Here is a 23,156-nt window from a genome sequence, read left to right on the forward strand (position 1 = left end):
CGTTCAGGGAGGAGAATCTGAACAAGATATGAAGCCAGTAAGGCTTGACGCACAGGAACAGTCAATGCCACATAGCAATGAAACAAAGGGATTCCACCTGACAGGTATTCTGCCAGTAAAGTTAAATTGTGTAATATGTGGTATGAGCCAAGAAACTATAAGAAAGTATTGGCAATACCCAAAACTGAACAAGAAGAATGGAAGGTAAGCAAAATTGGATATCATAAGACTATGGTTTTCCCAGTTGCAATGTATGGTTGTGAAAGTTGGACCATAAAAAGGAAGGCTGAGCGCCAAGGAATTGAGGCCTTTGAACTATGGTGCTGGAGAAGACCCCTGCCAGTCCTTTGGGTTGCAAAGCGATCCAACCGGTCAGTCGTAGAGGAGATCAACCCTGACTGCTCTTTAGAAGGCCAGATCCTGAAGATGAAACTCAAATACTTTGGCCACCAAATGAGAAGGAAAGATTGAGGGCAAAAGAAGAAAGGAACAGAGAATGAGGTGGCTGGGTGGAGTCATTGAAGCAGTCGGTGAGAGCTTAAATGAACTATGGGGGTGGTGGTAGGATAGGAAGGCCTGGAGGAAGGTTGCCCATGGGGTCGCCATGGGTCAGACACGATTTCCCGACTAACACCAAAAATAGTATTGAAGCGACCTGCTCTCCACCCCCCCACAAACGTGGGTAGAACAGCCAATACAAAATAGCCATAGGAGGATAAGGACGCTAGAGGGCGCTCTCATGTAAATGTTCATGAATGCGCTAAAAAGAGCGGTCCGAAAACTACAGAAAACTCCGGTGGAGGAAAAAGATTTTTAAAATCCTCCGCTGGATGAGGGCTACCCAAATAACTCGGGGCAGGGGGGATGGAGGCTGTGATCGCATGGGCGTCTTCTTTTTATTTCTGGTGACTCTTGCAAAGATATTGGAAGTCTGCGAGGCGTTGAAAACGGGTGCCTCCAAGCGCGGGACTTGGTGTACTTTAAGAGAGAGAAGCGAAAATGATGTCGAGGGATGAATTTGATTCCAGTGATTTATTTTTTTTGCCTGGGAATAACAGGACTTTATAAACTTGGAAAGTCCTTGATTGAGCAATGAGTAAATCCCTCCTTTTAGTAGTCGAGAGAACCCCGCCCTCCACTTGTTCCTGTTACGGTCTGTTTTCGTTTTTCCTGAGGCTTCCGCATATTTCGTCTTGAGTGGATGTGAGTAGTTTCTGATTATTTTTTTTAAAAAAATAATAATATGGAATTAATCTGTGGACCATCGGTGGCTGCCGGTTCTCCTGTGCAGCCACCCACCCGCGATCTTCTCAGCCATCGCAGGTCTTTTAGATGGGAGGATTTCAAGGGAGAATTAGCGGACGGGGAAGAATTTGCAGTCTTGCTATGATGGAAGTGCCCAATACTCGCATAGGAGCCGTGTAAACTTTAAAAAATTCAGTATTTCACGATCACTATTCAAAGGAGGATGGATGGGTACAAATCCTAACTGGTGCGAATCGAGACAATTGGGACAGAGTTTTTAAAATCCGGAGCGTTATTACATGTCGATGGCAGTTTGGATTTTATTCAATCGGTTCACTGCTTTATGGGGTTTTCCAGGAATTTATCAGAAAACACGGGCTGGCGGTCCAATTACGTTCTGAGAAGAAACATCACCACAGCAATGAAGCAAAGACAGGATACAGATCCCTGCTCTTGTGTCCTTCTCAGTAACTTATGTCCAAATAGGAATGATCTTCCTACACCTTCCATGCTTGATGCTTTTAGAGCCATCTGCCAGTCATGGGACAGGAGGGCAAGAACAATAAAACCTTGCCCAAATGAGAAATGCCATTTAACTAGGGAATCCGAGATGGTGCTAAGATTAGAAAGGGACCTTTTGCATTGAAAAATGTTCTCTGTGTTTTGCTTAATTTTTTCTCAACTGATGTCAAGGGAGATTCTCAATCTTCCAGGTCCATGGTTGTCCCAAAGATGCTTTTGAAAAGGCAATGGACTTTCTTGGGGTTTTTTCCCCCTTGAAAACATTTAGCTTCTCAAGCAAGAAGCTTTCTTGGTTCTCGCTGAATGGTGGGGAAAGGAAGAATTACTATCTCTGAGAAAGCTGTATGTTTTTACTACCTATTCCCTGAACTCTTCCGGAAATCTTTGGCAGTTTTGCTGCAGGCAAATGTTATCTCATAAAATGAGAAGGACCAGAATTTTTCTCTTTCATATTAAGACACTAACTTTTCCTCACTTGTTTGTTTGCAGGTAATTTAACTGTGACAACACTTCCAGGAAGAATGGCAACCGTATTTGTTGTTCCCTCTAATGGAGGAAACATAATCCAAACGGCTCCTGGATTCCCCAGTGTTCCTCTTCAGGCACCTGGAGCCATTCCATACCCTCAGTATGGAGCTCAGCAACTTGGAATTCCCACCAATGCTCCTCAGCAAGCCCCACAAAAGGGTCCTTTGGAGAAATTCCTCAACGCTGAGCCCAAAGTGCTTGGGGTATGCATGCTTTGCTCTGTGCCTGTTCAAAGTCAATTAAGATTTTAGAACTATTGGTATGTTGAAACCTGAGAGTCATAAGCCTAAGGAGAGGAGTCTGTAGTGAGTGGTGACTATTTTTCTCTCAAATCTCTGTCATTGTGATCAGTGTTCCCTCTAATTTTTTGGGGGGGTGGGCGGAAAAGTATAGTGTATGAGCGGCAGTCCTTTCAGGACTGGGCAGCACAGAAATAATAAATGAATGAATGAACGAACGAACGAACGAACGAACGAACAAACAAACAAACAAACAAACAAACAAACAAACAAATAAAAAACCCACCCTGTTTTGCCTCAGAGAATTTCAAAATAAAATACTGTACTGTGTGTCTATAACAGTGAGCTCATAATAGGGCAACTCTATCAATATCAAAATGCCACTTAAATAGTTGAGCTAGTTTCAAACTAGATTTTGATTTTCTTTCTCTCTTCCTTACTCCCATTCTTTTTCTTTCTCTTTTCCTTCCTCTCTTTTTTCTGTTTCTCTCTCTTCCTCTCTTCCTCTCTCTCTCCTTCCCTCTCACTCTTTCCCTCTCGGCTTCTGGGCAGGTTTGGAAAACTCTGAGTTGATGATGATTTTTAAGTGAGCCATGGCTCACTGCTCAGCTTAGAGGGAACTATGATCGTGATATTCTTATAGACCCTCTTCCTGACAAAAGCAGTCCCACTGAGGGTCGGGAGTAAAGATCTGGTACATAGTGACAACAGTGTCTCAAATTGTCCCTTCTCCCCATGTGGATATTTTATTATAGGAAACCAGGCCTTGGATCAACACCTGCACTGGAAGCTTAGAAACCACAAATTTGAAAGACCTTTCAAAGATAGATAGAAAGTTATTCTTTTCCCGATGGTGTGTGTGTGTGTGTGTGTTAACAAATTAGAAAGTTTCTCTTGCTCAGATTAAGATAACAATTTGTCTTATTTTTGTATTTTCATTTTTTAGGCCATCCAGATAATGATTGGCCTTCTCCACATTGGCTTTGGAGCTGTCTCACTTTGTCTCTTACCTCCTTACTATCTTAACGTGTATGGAATTGGCGGTTACCCCTTTTGGGGAGGGATATTTGTAAGTATGTGCACATTTTTGTTGAGTCATGCACCAAAATGACTCAGGGATACCTGTAAATGTCCTGTTTGCATTGGAGCTTATTTGGCTTCTCATAAGTGCCATGTTTTTCTCATATTTTTCTGTTGATATTTCCGGTGGACTAAAATAAATCTTTTGCTGTTTCTTTTAACCATAGTTTATTTCTACTGGATCAGTTTGTGTATCAGCTGCGAAGAATCCAAATCCTGGTTTGGTGAGAAACCTATGTAGCAATAGAATTTCTTTTATGCTATTTCTTCATAATCATTCAGCACCCTTTATATTCTCTACTACCTTCAGATACTGCTTAGTCTTAAATCAACATTTGAGGGAGGAAAAAGCAAACTTAAAAGCCCTACCAATTTCCTTAGTTGACCAAGCTTTGCTTTCAAGATTTGTTTCTATTGAAAGTTCTATCCCAATAGTAGAGAATGTTGAACCATCCAAAATTAGAGCCTTCCCTGGTCCCCATTTTATGATGGGCTTTTTCTCCAGTTCCCATCCTGATGTGCAACCTGCAACACTGCAGGTCCTATCAGTACCATGAGGAAAATGAGAGGAGCCTGAGAGATTCAATGACTAACCTGTGGGTGCTTGTTCTGTCAGGGCTTCCTTAGTTGCTAATAGTAATACTAATTACTAGTATATAAATAATAGTGATGGTGCTAGGCTTGAGCAAAGAGGGGTCTTCTTGCATTCCCTAGTCTTGAAGCAGACCTTCAACAAGCCAACTCCTAAACAATGTGGGATTTCTTTAGCCAAAATGTTAAGGATGAATAATCCTTACCAGTTTTCCTGTCGTTGTTAATCACCTGGCATAAAAGGAGAAAGAAGACATTTGACAGTGTTAGAAAAACCCTCAAATGAATTCTGGCATTTGCCCTTCCAATGTGGAAAATCCCATTATTTCTGCTATTTGATTCCTATGAACTTAGTGAATGTTGTCTGGCTTCATGTCTGGCTGGTTACCATATTTTTCAGAGTATAAGACGCACTGTAATATAAGACGCACCTAGAAAAATGTATTCTGAATCAAATGGTGCAGTAATATATTATTTAATAAAATACCAGTGTAGCAGAATACCTTTTACAAACATATATACTTTTTATAACCATGGACGATTTTTACAAACTTCAAACTTGACAGCTTTAAAACTTGTGGACCAACTACCAGAATTCCTCCTCCAGTCATGCTAGCTCAGGAATGGGCTTTGAAGTCCACAAGTCTTAAAGTTGCCAGGTTTGGAGATCTTTGCACCCTTAATCCCTAACCCAGGGGTCTTCAAATTTGGCAACTTTAAGACTTGTGGACTTCAATTCCCAGAATCCTCCAGTCATGCTAGTTCAGGAATGGGAGTTTATTTATTTATTTATTTATTTATTTATTTATTTAGTTAGTTAGTTAGTTAGTTAGTTAGTTAGTTAGTTAGTTAGTTAGTCTAATACACAATAAGGGTTTTAGTGGGTATATATCTATATACACATAGTAAAATACATGATGAAGGTTATAGAGGAGATACTCATAGCACAATATATCTAAGAAATAATAGAAAAGAAGGCATAGTAATAGAACATATCAATGAAAGAATAGAAGAAGAGATATAGGAATAGAAGAAAGGTATAGGAGATATAGGAGATCAATAGGACAGGGGACGGAAGGCACTCTAGTGCACTTGTACCCTTACTGACCTCTTAGGAATCTGGATAGGTCAACCGTAGATAATCTAAGGGTAAAGTTCATTAGTCTTAAAGCTGTCAAGTTTGAAAACCCCTGGATTAGGGATTAGGGATGTAAGGGTCTCCAACCCTGGCAACTTTAAGACTTGTGGACTTCAATTCCCAGAATCTTCCAGTCATGCTAGTTCAGGAATGGGAGTTGAAGTTCATTAGTCTTAAAACTGCCAGGTTTGAAAACCCATGGGTTAGGGATTAGGGTGCACTGTGCAAGGGTATTCAAACTTCCTGAACTAGTCCTCCTCTAACTGTGGCTACTTTGCTCTTTAAACTTTTTAGCTCTATTTACAAAGAGCCATCAAGATTATCACGGGGAGATTCAAGTAAGGAAGTGGGAGGGACAAAGTTGCAGTCTTTTGAGAAGGAGCGAGGGAGGGAAAGAGGAGCTGCTTATTTCTCTCTCCTCCCCCCTCCCCCACTTGCAGAAATGATCAAAAATGATCTAACAGGAAGTGAAAAGTATCTCCTCCTGTAGTAAGGGCAAAGCTGGGGGGGTTGCTTTAGTCCGATCTCACCCTGGGAAAGAGAGACTGGAGTCCAGATCACTTTAGTACTAGAGAGGTTGGTGAAAGAAACAGTGTTGAATTCAGGTTTCTTTCAGTGTGATAACTGGAAAGGGTGGTGAGGTTTCTGTGCACATGCATTGTGTCTCTCTTTTCCTTCTGCTTTGGGCAGGCAGAGACGTGGGCGGGGCTAGGCTAATCAGTGATAGAAATTAATAGGGAAACGCTGAAAATTTGCATTAGCTACCATAGAAGGAGGCTGCTCAGAAGCATTGAGCAATTTTGCATAATGATACAAACCCTTCTCCCTTCTGTCCTCTTTCTTTTCCTTCTCTTCTCTTCTCTTTCTCTCTCCTCTCTCTCTCTCTCTCACACACACACAAACACTCATAGCAGAGTCTGGCACATGCAGGGAGAGAAGCTTCTCCTGTCCTTCCCAGAAAGTGTCTCTGCTGATTGGCTGCTCAGGGGCATGTGGGGGAGGAGCATTCCCCCAAAGCCTTTCATTGCAGCTGAGTGTTTGCCCTTTGAGACTGCCTGCTTTCTTTCTCCACCTCAGGGTTCTCCCCCCCCCCCCACTGCTCCTCCCTGCTGCTGTCCTCAAAGGCTGATGAGAACACGCTAACCTCCACCCCAGGTGCTGGAAATTAAACCTTGCGTTTTCTCTGGTGAAGCTGCCATTTCCATTGCTAACTTCGCTATCTCCCCATTCGTTCTTCCTTTCTGATTGGCGGTTGGATCAATCTCCCGGAATACCGCCAATCAGCTGTCTGTTGCCACCAATTGCAGCTATTACCGCTGTCCCGCCAACTCCCTTCCCCCTCCCCGGGTGCAGCATTCGGTGTATAGGACGCACCCAGGTTTTTACCCTCTTTTTTGGGGTAAAAGGGTGCGTCTTATACACCGAAAAATACGGTAGGTGTCATTACAGATTGGATCCAATTGTTTTTATGCTTTGCATAAACCTATGCTTTAATATAGTGACACTGTAACTGTGTTTTTTCTCTTTCTGGTATATTGCTGTTTCAGGTGAAATCTAGTGTAGGATTGAACATCACAAGTGCTATAATGGCATTAACTGGCATCATCCTGAACCTTATTGATCTGAACCTCAGTAGGAATTATTACGGGCGTAACGATCAATCTGAGTCCTTGAGTTTAATTGTAAGTAAAAACAATCTGGTCTTAAATTTTGGCTTCATGTGCAGATTTTTGAAGACACACAGGAGGGATATCCCAAACCCTTTTGAATTTGGTTTGAAATATTTTCTTCAATCGGTCTAAATCACAAAAACACGAGTGCTATTTCATTTGAATGGTTTTTTTTAAATACATTTGTTAAATAAGGGAAATCAATCTTCTGGCCATTGGGGTACAAATTGAGTAGGGATTTGTAGATTTTTTCTTTCCTCTGCAGTTTGTTTATTTGGTGGAGAAGGGGATAATTTATTTTTTAATGTCTAAATGTGTTTTAGATATATTGTTTGATTTTGTCCTTGTATAGTGTAAAAAAACTGGTTGTTTTACAGTAAGGTTTAGGTAGAGAAGAACAAAAGCGTGCTTGACTAATTCTATAGAATAGAATATAGCTGTGCATGTTGAAATCAAAATCAGTTTTTCCTGCCACCCCCACATCAGAGGCGGGCTGCTGCCAGGATGGGGAGGAATGCTGTTCCACGAGCGAAAATGGAGTTGCACGTGCATCTCCATTGCCACCTACCATGCGTGCGCCGTGCACATGCCACGCACGCAGGATTCGGCTTTTGCACATGTGCAGAAGCCAAATCTCACCACCCTAGTCAGCAGTGACAGCACCTACTGCTAGATGGGGCCAGAGAGTGCAGCGTTCATTCAGCAGGCTTGGGGCACCTCTGCCACTGCTGGGGCCATTTGGAGATGAAACTTGAGCCACCCAGCACGTTTCCTGGCTCAGGTAGGAGACGCGCTTGCTTCCTCCACCACAGCCATAGTGGGACCGAGGCGATTCGAGCAGGCAGAGCATTAGGCGCATCTCCTAGCTGAGCGAGCGTGAGAAGCAGCTCGGAGAGGTGGCCACCGCCCACCATGCCCACTCGCTAGGCCTGCAGCGACAGCCCGGAGCCGCCAGCAGGAAAAATGCTACAGGGCATGCCTGGCAGGTGGGCGTGGCAGGTGATGGCCACTTCTCCAAGCTGCTTCTCGAGCTGGCCCAGCCAGGAGACGTGCCTGCCACCCCACTGCAGCCAGAGTGGGACCGGGGCAGTTCGAGCAGGCAGAGCATCGGGCACGTCTCCTAGCTTAGCGAGCATGAGAAGCAGCTCAGAGAGGTGGCCGCCACCCACCAGGCCCACATGCCAGGCCCGCCCTGGAGCATTTTTTACTGCTGGCCTTTGTGGCGGTGGTGGCTGTCAGTTCCATCCTGGAGCCGCCAAAAGAAAAAAATGCTACAGGACGGGCCTGGCGGGTAGGCATGGTGGGTGGTGGCTACCTCTCAGGGCTGCTTCTCGAGCTGGCTCGGCCACAGACGCGCCTGCTGCCCCACCGCAGTCAGAGTGGGACCAGGGAGGCTCCTAACTGAGCCAGCTGGTGGCCACCTCGGGCTAAGGTGTGCCTGGAGGGGGTGGCATTGCAGGCGGCAGCCACCTCTCTGAGCTGCTTCTTGCCCTGGCTCAGCTAGGAGACGCGGCCGACGCTCTGCCTGCTCGAGTCCCATGTCTGCCAGCAAAGGCGCAGTGGGGGAGCTGCTAGAAGGAAGAAATCTGGGACTAAATGGAACACCTTTGCCAGCAGCTTTGGGGCTGGGTTACTGCACGGTGGCGGCAGTGGCAATCCATCTCACCCGGGAGCTGCCAACGGGAAGAAATCCTTTCCTTCCTGCAGGATTTCTTCCCGCTGGTAGATCCCAGGCTTCGACCATGACTCTGCTCATGCACAGGAAATGGAAGGTTTAGTGCATGTGTGCACGCCACCCTCCAACCCTGCATGCTCCACGCCCCCCCCCCCGCCCCCAGCACGTTCCAGAAGGGCCACCAATAGCAGCCCTTTACTGCCCCACATCCTCATCCCTTCTTTGCATTTGCCACCTAGTTTTAGAAAATTGAAATTTAGGTAAGTTCTGAATTGTGGACAGTTTATTATTATTATTATTATTATTATTATTATTATTATTATTATTATTAATAATAATAATAATAATAATAATAATAATAATAATAATAAGATTTATATGCCGCTCCTCTCCGAAGACCCGGAGTGGCTCATAACAAGAAAAAAGTACAAATCAAATGGTTAAAAGTAATATAAAATTAAAAAACAGTCATACATCTCAGACAAACCATACATAAAACGAAAACAGCCCAGGGGAATCAATTTCCACATGCCTGACGGCAGAGGTGGGTTTTAAGGAGTTTGCAAAAGGCAAGGAGGGTGGGGGCAATCCTAATCTCCGGGGGGAGTTGATTCTAGAGGGTCGGGGCAGCCACAGAGAAGGCTCTTCCCCTGGGTCCCACCAGACGACATTGTTTCAGTGACAGGACCCGGAGAAGGCCAACTTGGTGTGACCTAACCAGTCGCTGGGATATATTCACACCAATACATTGGTACCTCTACCTAAGAACGCCTCTACTTACAAACTTTTCTAGATAAGAACCAGGTGTTCAAGATTTTTTTTTGCCTTTTCTCAAGAACCATTTTCCACTTACAAACCCAAGCCTCCAAAAGTGTAACCAGAAAAGGCGGGGAGAAGCCTCCATGGGGCCTCCCTAGGAATCTCCTGGGAGGAATCATGGCCGGTAAAAGCAGGGAGAAGCCTCCATGGGGCCTCTCTAGGAATCTCCTCGGAGAAAACAGGGCCTCCATCCTTCCTATGGTTTCCCCAATCGCACACATTATTTGTTTTTACATGGATTTTTATGGGAGAAATTGCTTCTTCTATCAAACCTTTCTTCTTAAGAACCTGGTCACAGAACGAATTAAGTTCGTAAGTAGAGGTACTACTGTACTTGGGACCAATGGCTTGAATTTTTAATATTTTGTAAAGTGCTGTCCTTTGCTTTCTTCTAAGAGTTAAATCATCATAGTATCACACCCAGTATTTCTCTCCTTGCCAGCCTGATAGATGATTGGAAAGAAGTTGGATAAAGAAAATAGATGTAGCTGCATCCTTATTGAGGAGGGGAAACAATATATCTTAGACTGGTTGAATCTAAATCATGTTGCTGCCCTTAACCAATTTCCCTATGAGGTTATCTTTACCTTGTCCTCAGCCAATGAGTAAGATTTACACCTGATGTAAGTCATCATTAGCTGTACTGGTATAAAACAAGTCTTCTCTCATCTTTTTCTGAGCCCAACCAATACAGCCTCCAGGTGTATAAAATCTCTTTCCCTTCACCCATTATCTTGGAGATAAAATCAGGTGACCAAGAGTGGATATGTTAGGATAGTGGGGGGTCATATTGCTTTTCCTCTTTGTACTAGCAAGCCTCTGTCTTAACCATTTCCTTCTCCTCCTCCCTTCGGCACTTGAAGGCTTCCTCTCCATCCTCTCCCTCCTCCATCATCCTGAAGATGCTTTTTCAAGAGGCAACTGGACTTTCTTGTTTTCTTGTGGAGACATTTCGCTCCTCATCCAAGGAGTTTCTTCAGCTCTGACTAGATGGTGGCCTCAACAACGCTCTAAAAGGATGCAAATGACCAGCTGTCTGTAAGGAATAACAATCCTTCCATCCCCCACCATCCAATCAGAGCTTTTTGGATGAGAATTGAAATGTCTCCACAGAAAAACAAGAAAGTCTAGTTGCCTCTTGAAAAAGCACCTTTGGCACAACCAACTTTGTACCTTACCTGGATGGCTGAGAATCATCCTGGACATTCTCCTCCATTAATTCTCTCCAGGCAGCAGGAAAACAGACCCTCTACATTTTCTCCTGGGAAATGGAGGGCAAGCAAATCACATCTATTTACTTTGACAGTGAAATGGGCAGAATTCTTCCCTTTAAAATATTGCTAAATGTAATGCTCTAGATGCAGTTTTTTCATATCACCCAGGCTGTACAAGTACTCTTTCATTTATTTGCTTGTTTGCTTGTTTGCTTGTTTGCTTGTTTGTTTGTTTGTTTGTTTGTTTGTTTGTTCGTTCATTCATTCATTCATTCGTTCGTTCATGCATTCATTCATGCATTCATGCATGCATGCATTCATTCATGCATTCATTCATTCATTCGATTTTTATGCAGCCCTTCTCCTTAGACTCAGGGCAGTTTACAACATGTTAGCAATAGAACTTTTTAACAGAGCCAGCCTATTGCCCCCACAATCTGGGTCCTCATTTTACCCACCTCGAAAGGATGGAAGGCAGAGTCAACCTTGAGCCGGTAATGAGATTTGATCCACTGACCTACAGATCTACAGTCAGCTTCAGTGGCCTGCAGTACAACACTCTACCTGCTGCGCCACCCTGGCTCTAATTTACAATTAATGTACAATTATTCCATTTACCATTGTACGTTTAGTGACCAATGTGTCAATAGCACTCAAACTATGACCACTCCTTGCATTTATGACCGTTGCAGCAACCCAGCAATCACTTCATTAAAATTTGGGGGCTTGGATAGTAGCAATTTACTTATTTAGTTGCAGCATCCCCTTTGCGACTTTCTCAGCCAGCTTCTGATCAGAAAAGACAGCGGGTGGGTGAAGTGGGGAGTAGTTGGATTCATATAACAACTGTATGATTCTCTTAGCGGAGTCCCATGGGATTGGGTGGCAAAGAAGTCAAATCAAATAAATAAATAAATTTGCTTAACAACAGCGGCAGAAACTGACTTAACAATCACTTTGTTTAGTAGTGGAAAATCTGGTCCCAATTGTGATTCTAAATAAAAAGTTACCTGTACAATGTCTCTGTTTTTCCCAATACAGTCCTTCCTCTCAGTGTTTCCCAAGAAAGCACCTGGGATCCCTTTTCATGGTGTACCACATTTAATAAAATAAAATGCACACCACTACATTAATTTCTCAGCAAATTACAAATATCTTTCCACATGTTCTCCTACTCTACAGAGTGTCAATTAGGACTTCTCTGGGTGGGCTGCTCTTTTTTAAAAATAATATTTTGTATTAAGTTATAAAATATTATAAAATGCAACATACAAAAGTAAATAAAAGAGCAGTGAAAGGGGATGAGGGGAGAGATAGAAGTGAGGAAAAGGTAGGGAAAAGAAAGGGGAAAAAAAACATTGTCTTCCGACTCCCTCTGTTGCACTAGAAGAAGGCATTAACATCAAATCACAGCTTTTTGTTTTTCCACACTTATTTCTATAAAGATCTGTCAATCCAATCTGTAAAAACCAAGTTAAAATTACATTCTTTTTCACGTCAGGCACAAAATTCAGAAGTGTCCCCCCCTTTAATCAAAGTGGTCAGTTTTGTCATTTTAGCCAACTCCATCAATTTCTGCATCCATTCTTCCATGGTAGATATCAAAGTGGCTTTCCATTTTTGCGCATACGATAGTCTCGCTGCTGTCAACAGGTGTAGTAATAAAGTTCCATTTTTTCCCTCCAGTTCTTTTTCCATTAGCCCCAAAAGGAAAAAAAAAATCTGGTTTCATTTGTATCTCTATTTTTAGAAATATATTAATTTATCAGCAAATGACAACTATATCTCCAAATGTCTTCCTACTCCACAGAGCATCGGTTTTGGCTTCTCCAGTTTGCTGCTCTTGTTCAGCCTTCTGGAATTTTGCATTGCTGTTTCATTGGCTCATTTTGGGTGCCTGGCAACGTGCCTTGATGACCAGGTAACTATTTGATATTTGGATAATAGCTTAAGCAGTTCTCATTGTAAAAGAATGAAAAGAAGTTTGTTTATTTTTCTTCTTTATATCTGCACTCCACCTAACCTGACCTTTTCCTTGTGTCTTTGCTATTACCCTGAACAATAGGTGAGATTGGCTACTTGGCTTACCCTGTAAGCTTTATAAATAGGAGAGGCTTGAATTTTGATCCAACACTGTGGGATTTATTTGCTTCTGCCTATGAATAATTTGATGGCATGAATTTGTCCCAGCGTCTGTTTTGCTAGAGAATGAATGATGAATATAACCCAGTTTGTGTGGTCTCTTTATAACTCAGTGATGCAGAAGTTGGTGTCTCCATTTTAGAGGGCTCAGTTCTAACTCTTGTTTCTTTAGTAGTGTGACTACATTAATTTAAAGTATCTGTCTTGGATTGTGCAGGACTAGATAAATTGGTGATACAATTGAAAGAGAAAAGAGATTTGGAATATTATAAAACTTGGAATTTATTGCATGAGTGGCTTGACAGAAGAAAATAAAATAATATATTAATTATTGCTATTAAAATAGTAAGGACTAATGACTGTAATATATTATTTCAATATTTAGAAATATATATTTAGTAATAGTGTTATAATTAAGATTTTTAGAGATGTATTGATTATAATGATAGTAGAAATAGGTAAAAATAGTAAATAGCATAAAATATTAGTCAATATATAAACCGTAAAACAAACCTAGAGGTATAAATGTGTGTATGTATATTTTGTTTTGTTTTTGGTTTGTATTATGTACAGTGTTCCCTCGATTTTCGCGGGGGATGCGTTCCGAGACCGCCCGCGAAAGTCAAATTTCCGCGAAGTACAGATGCGGAAGTAAATACAGTAGACCCCCGCTCGTTGCGAGGGTTCCGTTCCAGGACCCCCCGCAACGAGCGGGTTTTCGCGAAGTAGCGCTGCGGAAGTAAAAACACCATCTGCGCATGTGCAGATGGCGTTTTTACTCCCACAGTGCTAGCGAGGAGCCGAAGATTGGGGGCGGGGCGGCTGTTTGCCGCCGGCATGGAGGGCTTCCTAGCAGCCCCCCAAACCCGGGTTGGGGGTCCGGGGGGCGCTGGCTCTCGGCGCTTTCGAGCGGCAAGGAACGGCTTGTCTCGGCGCTTTCGAGCTGACCGGACTCAGCTCGAAAGCGCCGAGACAAGCCGTTCCTTGCCGCTTGCTATCGGCGCTTTTGAGCTGAGTCCGGAAGCGAATTCGCTTCCGGACTCAGCTCAAAACCGCCGATAGCAAGCGGCAAGGAACGGCTTGTCTCGGCGCTTTCGAGCTGACCGGACTCAGCTCGAAAGCGCCGAGACAAGCCGTTCCTTGCCGCTTGCTATCGGCGCTTTTGAGCTGAGTCCGGAAGCGAATTCGCTCCCGGACTCAGCTCAAAAGCGGCGAGAATGAACGGCGTGGGCGGGCGAAGGGCGGGCGGCAGCGAGGAGTTTGCGTGGGCGGTGGGGAAACTCCTCGCTGACGCCAGCAAGAGGGGGAAGACCCAGGGAAGCCGCTGCCATCTACGCATGCGTGCCCGGCACGCATGCGTAGATGGTATTTTTGACTTCCGGGTTGAAAAATAGCGAAGTACCCTGTTCGCAATGGTTGGGGACGCAATAAACGGGGGATCACTGTACACCATTTTTGGCTATGAACAGTATCCCAAGCCTTCCCTTAACACTTTAAACCCCTAAATTACAATTTCCCATTCTCTTAGCAACCATTTAGATTATTACTCACCATGTTTATTTATTAAAGTTTATTTTAAAACGGTTTTTTAAAGGCAGACGAAAGTTTGGCAATGACATATGACGTCATTGGGCGGGAAAAACCGTGGTATACGGGGGAAAACCGCGAAGCATTTTTTAATTAATATTTTTGAAAAACCGTGGTATAGACGTTCCACGAAGTTTGAACCCGCGAAAATCGAGGGAACACTGTAATGTTTTATTTGGGTTTTTTTCTTTTATGTTTTTTAAAGTTTATCAATGAATATTTTTAAAAACATTTAAAGTATCTGTCACTTGATCACATTTTCTCTCAATGCTACCATTTTTTTTAAAAAAAAGAACAGGTCTTTTTCATTTAAAAAAAAATAACATTGTTTTGAATTCTCAGACAAACAACCGAATACATGACTACCATATTCTACCTAAGGTCTCCAGATATAGATGTAGTAATTAATATAGGGGTTCTGTCTGCAGTATAAAGACCTTCGGGGGAAAATCAGTTGGAAACTATTGAATAACCAACCACTTACCTATATTCTGCACTGACAAGTTGTATGATGTCATGTCTGTCCCTTGTTCAGCAGAAACCAAAATTGGCTTCCTTTTTTTACCAATAATAAACATACTTTCAGAAATGTTTAGATTAAATTCAGAGGGAGAAAATAGGACAGAAGACAGACTGAGGGGGTAAATATGATTGGACCTGACAAAACAGAAGAACTCTAAAAATAGTGTAAGCAGCTAAGTCAGCATCTGTTTCAGGGTCCTTGGTGCTCTCTAGCTTGGTTGGTTTCTTGCAGATGTTTCATTACCCAAAATAAGTAACATCCTCAGTGCAGGTTCATTATTTGGGTAGTAAAATGTCTCCAAAAAAACAACAAAGCTCAGGGAATCCAGGTCCCTATATTTCAACCTTGAAAGATGATGGTTGAATGGTGATTTTTTAAAAAAATCACTACCTGTATCCGTTCTCAGCAACTGCCAGTTGAAACCATTTCAGAAATCAAATAATAACCTCCCCTGGAGGGAAATACATCTTCTTTGAACCTTTAAATTCTTAACGTAAGTTAACAATCTGATAGCTTTTGTGAATAAATCGCAACAATATTATTTATTTATATACAATGTTCCCTCGATTTTCGCGGGTTCGAACTTCGCGAATAGCCTATACCACGGTTTTTAAAAAAATATTAATTAAAAAATACTTCGTGGTTTTTTCCCTATACCACGGTTTTTCCCATCCGATGACGTCATACGTCATCGCCAAACTAATAATTTTTGCAAATAAATAACAAAAAAAAAATTATTGTTAATAAATATCAGGATCACTAAGTGCCTTATTCAATGGTGAGTACCAGTAATAATGGTGAGTAAATGGTTGTTAAGGGAATGGGAAATGGCAATTTAGGGGTTTGAAGTGTTAAGGGAAGACTTGTGATACTGTCCATAGCCAAAAATGGTGTATTTACTTCCGCATCTTTACTTTGCGGAAATTCGACTTTCGCGGGTGGTCTCGGAACGTATTTCCCGCGGAAATCGAGGGAACACTGTAGTCCTAAATTAAGCTGGAAACTAGGTTTATAACAACACAATAACCATACGAATACAGTAACATAAAATATAAGCAATATATAACTGCAATAAAAACTAACACAGAGAATAAAATCACTCTCCAAAGGTCCTCAGGAAAAGCCAGTTCTCTTTTACCACTTTCCAGAGCAGTGTTTCCCAACCTTGGCAACTTGAAGATATTTGGACTTCAACTCCCAGAATTCCCCAGCCAGCGAATGGTGGCTGGGGAATTCTGGGAGTTGAAGTCCAGATATCTTCAAGTTGCCAAGGTTGGGAAACACTGTTCCAGAGGACCATCCCAGTTGGTACCATCTTTATTTCAGAAGGGCATCTATTCCATACAGAGAACACTTGCTGGGATGATGTTAATTGTTTTCCTGTCACACCTGTCGATAAGTAGGAGATAGGCGGGAGATCCTGAGCAGACATTCTCTGTATATCTGGATAAGGCTGGCAGATCTAATTGGGAAAAGTTACTTAAATGCTCATCATTTGCTTGCTAATTTATAGTTTTAAAGAATTTTCTATCAGGATTTTGAGATACAAAGAATTTCAGCCAGTTGGTGAGACTGCCAGCATCACAGTTAAAACACATACATCTAGAGAATCTATTCCTACTACCTAGAGCAGAGGTGTCAAATTCAAGACCTGGGGCTGGATTCGGCTCATAGGGTGCATGGATCTGGCCCACAAGAGTGCACGGAAAAAACAAAGGACCAGCTCACGGTGGCTCTACCAGTGAAAAGGAAGCTTGGGAGGACCATGGGGGCCATCACAGCTGAAAATGGAGCTCATGAGCCCATTTTTGCTGGCAGAGTGCTCAGGCCATCACTGATGCCCCCAACACAAGTCAAGTTGAGCTGGTCATACCCACCCTGACCATGCCTCTGAGTCTTTGGAGAGGGGCGGCATACAAGTCTTATAAATTATTATTATTATTATTATTATTATTATTATTATTATTATTATTATTATTATTATTATTGTGAGCCGCCCCAAGTCTTTGGAGAGGGGCGGCATACAAATCTAATTAATAATAATAATAATAATAATAATAATAATAATAATAATAATAATAATAATATGCCTACCCTGCCCCCCTCTCGAAGTCAACTACAACCCTGATGTGGCCCTAAATGAAATTGAGTTTGACACCCCTGACTTAGATGCATCCCTGAATATATTTTTTTTATATTGACTATTCTTTTCTTGTTACAGCCAACCTTGGTTTTTGTGCCTTACCAAGTCATCGGAGACGGAGAAGTTGCATCTCAACCAAATTTTCCTACTCCCCCACCAACATGTGATAACATGGTTACCAAATCTTACTAAAACAAAAATGCCACAAAGGAAATGTGCGAAGCATTGCAACAGAGGTTTCAGGAACAGCAATGCATTTCATATTGCTCTATTTTGTCTTCCAGCTTGCTTATTTTTCAATTACAGCCTTTTAAACACAAAATTAAATGGTGGCAAATTTTAAAAATTGTATGATTTTACTTAATAGTTATAACACTTCCCTAGAAACAAGAATTCATTGGCATATTTATGAGGAAGTGCATGATGGAGGCTGTTGAGTTGTTCAAAATGAGCCCATTTTTTTCTAAGTCTGTTGTAACTTTGGATGATCACTAAATGACTAATTGTAGGTTGAGAGCTATCTGTAATAGTGGTTGCAAAATCGCAGTGATCCCAAAACAGAAGAAGTTGCATCTAACTACAGTATTCCATATTGTTAGAGCAGTTAAGCTGATCAAAAACACACATTCCATGCAAATTGTCATTTTTGTTTCTTTGACTATTATCCCATCTCCAACAGGGGAAGCTGTAAACACATTCATTAGCTGCATCCTTGAAGAGATTACATTTGTATAAATATCCAATTTCAAAATCAAAGCCATTCATACTTTTAGGGATATATTTAGGGAGAGCAAAGATAATCTCTTTGCAACTTCTGGACTTCAACTACTGAACCTGCAGGGCTGATTCAGATATTCTTGGAGTTGAAGACTATAGTTCTTAAAGGTGCCCGAGTTGCCCATCCCTGGTATATACCTCAAGAGACTCAATTGGAATGTAGAGAAGATTCGTTGCTTCCTTGTACATAATTACATGGTGAAATGTTTGACTCCTGTAATGATATTACAGATATACAAAATGTACATTTGCAAAGTTTTTGAGGTTTAAATTGATAGGCAGTATCTTGAATATAATCTAGCTCAGTTGAAATTATGTCACTCTTACTTCCTTTTTTTGTGATAAATCTGCATACAGAAGGGAAGTTGAACAACTAGCTTTGTGGTGCAGCTGGAACAATCTTGAACTGATCACACTGAAAATTGTAGAAATTGGAGAGAGCATTCCAGTGGGTCCTTTGTTCTTCAACGAAGTAAGCCAACATATAGAAGCAACATGTAGAGCCAGGGACGATTCAACCTCTTTTTATGTTGCTGGTATTATTGTGTGGATGCCTGTAATAAAATAATCTGTGATATCTCGTTGTGCTGAGTTATCTTATTGGGAAAAGTTCATGTCATAACAAAATAATTTTGGGAGAAGCCTTCCTATTCTACCACCTCTTGCAATACTAGACAACAAAGTATCAAGAGTAGAAACCTTTAATTTTCTATGTTCTATATTATCTCAAAACTGAAAATGGATATGTAACATCAAAAATCCAAAAAGCAAAACAAGGGATGTTCTTGTTGTGCCAACTCAGAAAGCTCGGAGTGCCCAAGAAGTTGCTGATACAAAGTTCTACAAAGGAATCATTGAGTCTGTCACCTGCACCTCTATAACTGTCTGGTTTGGCACTGCAATGAAAAAGATACATAGACTTCAATGGATAGTTGGAACTGCAGAAAAAAAAACAATTGCTACCAACCCACTGTCCATGAATGACCTGTATACTACAAGAGCCAGAAAGAGGACTCTGAAAATATCTACAGACATAAACTCTTTCAACGTCTTCCCTCAAGATGATGCTATAGACCAGTGTTTTTCAACCAGTGTGCCGCGGCACACTAGTGTGCCGTGAGACATGGTCAGGTGTGCCGCGAAGCTCAGAGAGAGAAAGAAAGCAAGAGAGAAAGAAAGCAAGAGAGAGAGAGAAAGAAAGCAAGAGAGAGAAAGAGCAAGAGAGAGAAAGCGAACAAGAGAGAGAGAGAAAGCGAGAGAGAGAGAACAAGAGAAAGAAAGCAAGAGAGAGAGAAAGAAAAAGAAAGCAATAGAGAGAAAGAGAGGGAGGGAAGGAGAGAGAGAGAAAGACATAGAGGGAGGTAGGGAGGGAGAGAGAAAGAAAGAGCAAAAAAGAGGAAGGAAGGAAGAGAAAGAAAGAGGGATGGAGAGAGAAAGAAGGAAGGGAGAGAAAGAGGGAGGGAGAGAGAAATAGAGCAAAAGGGAGGAAGAGAGAGAGAGAATGTTATTGTCCAAACTTTTTTTTAGCCCCCACCCTCCCCCCGCTCAATGTGCCCCAGGGTTTCGTAAATGTAAAAAATGTGCCGCGGCTCAAAAAAGGTTGAAAATCACTGCTATAGACTGAGCCTTGTTGGTGAACCTATGGCACGTCTGCCACTGGTGGCACACAAACCCTCTTTTGGGGCATGCAAGCCATCGCCCTGCTTAGCTCCACAGTGCATGCGCATGTCCCTTTCACCACCCAGATGGATTTTGGGTCTCTGCTGCAGATGTGTGATTAGTCGGGGCACACCCATGGGGATCACGTGCACATTCATGGAGTCATGCTCATTTGCACAGGGGGGGGATGCATGCGGGGGGGGGTGTCACACTCACATGTGCTGGGGTGGGGAGCATGGAGTTGTATGTGCACATGTAGGAGGTAGGGTACATGTGGGGGGCCACATGTACATGCACAGGGGTGTTGGGTGCACTGGGGGTCCACGTGCATTGCATTTTTTGTGGGTGTACAGCGACAAAAAGGTTAGCCATCACTGCTATAGGGCATTGTGTGTCAAAACAACTAGAGAAAAACATTTTCCCTCCATGCAATCATTCTGGTAAACAACTAATTCCCGCAACACTAGCAGAGCTGTATTACTATTATCCTTCTCATTTTTCCTATTACCTACTGTGGTTCCCCCAAAATAAGACCCAGCCTTATATATTGCTGGGCTCCAAAATAAGCACTAGGATCTTAACAATGTCAGCTGGTGGACCCATGGTGAAGGGTCTTCTCTGTGGCTACCCTGGCTCTCTGGAACCAACTACCCCCTGAGATCTGGACTGTCCCCATCCTGTTGGCCTTCCAGAAAGCAATGAAGACCTGACTTTTCCAGCAGATTTGCGGCCATTGATCTCGCAACGGCAAGATCCGGCTTGAATAAAATGTATGCCAAAACTTGGCAACTTTAAGACTTGTGGACCTCAGCTCTCAGAATTCAACTCCCAGCTATGCTCCCAGAATTCTGGGAGTTAAAATCCACAAGTCTTAAAATTGGCAAGTTTAAAGACTTCTGTTACAGAGCTTCTAATAAAAAAGAAAATCTTTTGTAGTATCATTTATCTTTCTCTTCCCTCTTTTCCCCTCTCTTTTTCCCCTTTCCAAAGCTTTTTCCTGTGTGGCTTTTAACAAGCTTCCCCACCCCCCCACTGGCTTTTACAAGCTGCAGCTCTTTTCTCTCCCGTCTGTATGAACACTCTGCCCAAGCTCATGCAGGGAAACTTATGGTGTTGCAAGCCACTCTAAACTCTGAACTTTTTTCCACACACACACACACACACACACTTCTCTCTCTCTCTCTCTTTCAAGCAGCTCCAACAATCTCCAGCCAGCATTCAAGCTGCCAGCTGCTAGATAAAACCGAGATAGTTGGTGGGCTGGTTACAGACAGTGGGCGGGCTGGATGCAGCCCATGGGCCACACTTTGCCCAGGTCTGTTCTAGATGGTCTCTAAAATGACCTTTCCATCAACCCCAGATGGGGGGGGGGGGAAGGGACAATAGGCAGGACCTTGGATAGCTCCAGTGGCGAGCAGCTATTCAGAGGGAGCAAATTCTATCAACACACTTTTGAACCATCTTCTTAACTGGAGGAAAGGATGTGAAACATGCACAGGATATGTCCCTATGAAGTAAGCTGGTTCAGTCGCTCAGCCTGAATGACAGCTTCCTGAAAACAATGTCCCTCTGACCATCTATGTTAATATTAGCTTCCATCGATAGCTTCTAGTACAGGGACAGATGATATCTGGGCATTTATCCATAATAAAATGCTAATTGCAGCTTCTAAAATAAAAATGGAATTGATTTTTAAAAAAATGTATAATTGTTAAAGAGGCTGATACCTTTTGAATTTGGCAGCTCTCATCAGATTTCAGTGGTCTCATGTTACCTCACAAGTGTTTAGCTTGCCTGCATGAATAGGGCCCTTATTTCCACCCTTCACCCCATTAATTTGTAGATATTTCTATTATGATATAAGGTGTAAGAGTTGTGATTTTCGTAGGAGGCAGATTTGGACTAGGACATGAAAAGGTCCACTAGGCATTTTCATTTAGTCTGGGAAACTAGATTGGCTGAAAAATATTTATTTCTCAAGTATCCTTCATCCCCTGGAAGATGGATTTACAGGACAAGTTATAGGGGAAGAAGGATTAGAAACCTAAGGAAAATTTTAAGCATCTTCCTGATGCCTCCATGCCACACAAATTCAGAAGATTTTTAAATATTGAGGTGCAATTAAAACCAGATTCTTTTCTTCAGGATGAACAGAGAGACAGAAAGAAGTCAGGGAACTTTGTTTTTCTGCATGACAGTTGCAGGGATATTATAATATGCTCAAAAGTGGGAAGTTTAACATAACCCACAATTGAGAAACAGTTGATGAAAATGATGAGATTTGCAGGCAAGGCTAAATTGATTTCTTTGATTAGAGAAAAGACTGGACAGACTGGAAACCCCTTTTAGAGACTTTTTGCATGAAACAGGAAAAAATGTATTTGTAACTAGACTTTTTGATGACTAGAAGAAATTAGATAATAGAAAAATGACCATTTTTGTAATCACAGATAATTTTGCAATTATATTGGCATTGGGTGCTAAGGATGTAGGCAGCTTTCGTTTTCTATTTTTCTCATTTTTTTCTGCACTTTTGCCTTCATCTTTTTCTCTCTTTGTTTTCTTTACTCTGTAGTACTAAATAGACCTGGATGAAGCCATCTTGGAGCTTTAGTGTTGCCACACTGGAGAAAGGGATAGGGATGGAGGGATAAGAGATGGCTGGAGTTGTGGACATAGTTCCCTCTAAGCTGAGCAGTGAGCAATCGCTCACTTAAAAATCATCATCAACTCAGAGTTTTCCAAACCTGCCCAGAAGCCGAGAGGGAAAGAGTGAGAGGGAAGGAGAGAGAGAGGAAGAGAGGAAGAGAGAGAAACAGATAGAAAAAAGAGAGGAAGGAAAAGAGAAAGAAAAAGAATGGGAGTAAGGAAGAGAGAAAGAAAATCAAAATCTAGTTTGAAACTAGCTCAACTATTTAAGTGGCATTTTGATATTGATAGAGTTGCCCTATTATGAGCTCACTGTTATAGACACACAGTACAGTATTTTATTTTGAAATTCTCTGAGGCAAAACAGGGTGGGTTTTTTATTTGTTTGTTTGTTTGTTTGTTTGTTTGTTTGTTCATTCGCTCATTCGTTCATTCGTTCATTCATTCATTCATTCATTCATTTATTTATTTATTTATTTATTTATTTATTTATTTATTTATTATTTCTGTGCCGCCCAGTCCCAAAGGGACTGCCGCTCAGACACTATACTTTTCGGCCCACCCACCCCAAAAAATTAGAGGGAACACTGGCTGTGGAGTCAAAATAAAACACTTTCTCTTGGAAACCAAGGGCATTCTCACATCTGGTGGAAGAAGGAGATGTGATGTCACCAGACCAGTGTCACAGTGGATGCTGGCTGATTGGGCCATGTGATTATTGGGGATTCAGGGAAAAATGTATAGTAGGGAGGAGCCAACCCAAAAGCAAATACTGTATTCAATTTAAGTGCAAAAGGAAACATAATAGATTTATCCATCCTAACTTTGTCTTTGGCACCTGCTTATCAGATAAAGGATACAGTCCAGGTGTTTCAGCGGCCTCTGAGGTTACCAGGGAGAGTTTTGCAAGGAGCGTAATCAGAGGCTAGGATTCAGTCCTTCCCGCCTCCCATCC

At 42.1% G+C, this 23,156-nt stretch overlaps 1 protein-coding gene across 1 annotated transcript; it reads left to right on the top strand.

Moving 5' to 3' along the window:
- The first annotated feature begins 739 nt into the window (after positions 1–739).
- Positions 740–18,470, top strand: LOC139153015 (membrane-spanning 4-domains subfamily A member 15-like). Its single transcript, XM_070726532.1, has 7 exons — positions 740–1,203; positions 2,257–2,498; positions 3,481–3,603; positions 3,782–3,838; positions 6,891–7,025; positions 12,532–12,642; positions 17,195–18,470. The coding sequence occupies exons 2-7, from the start codon at positions 2,289–2,291 to the stop codon at positions 17,306–17,308; spliced, it is 750 nt and encodes a 249-aa protein (XP_070582633.1). The 5' UTR covers positions 740–1,203; positions 2,257–2,288; the 3' UTR covers positions 17,309–18,470.
- Positions 18,471–23,156: the final 4,686 nt, after the last annotated feature.

Source organism: Erythrolamprus reginae, chromosome 1 (genome assembly GCF_031021105.1).
Source record: "Erythrolamprus reginae isolate rEryReg1 chromosome 1, rEryReg1.hap1, whole genome shotgun sequence".
In the NCBI taxonomy this organism is placed as follows: domain Eukaryota; kingdom Metazoa; phylum Chordata; class Lepidosauria; order Squamata; family Dipsadidae; genus Erythrolamprus; species Erythrolamprus reginae.

What these genes read in the sequence shown, in the direction of transcription:
- LOC139153015 (XM_070726532.1), top strand. Translation starts at nt 2,289, where the DNA reads ATGGCAACCGTATTTGTTGTTCCCTCTAATGGAGGAAACATAATCCAA. An exon ending in CTGAGCCCAAAGTGCTTGGG is followed by an intron (nt 2,499 to 3,480) that starts GTATGCATGCTT and finishes TTCATTTTTTAG; the next exon opens with GCCATCCAGATAATGATTGG. An exon ending in CAACGTGCCTTGATGACCAG is followed by an intron (nt 12,643 to 17,194) that starts GTAACTATTTGA and finishes TTCTTGTTACAG; the next exon opens with CCAACCTTGGTTTTTGTGCC.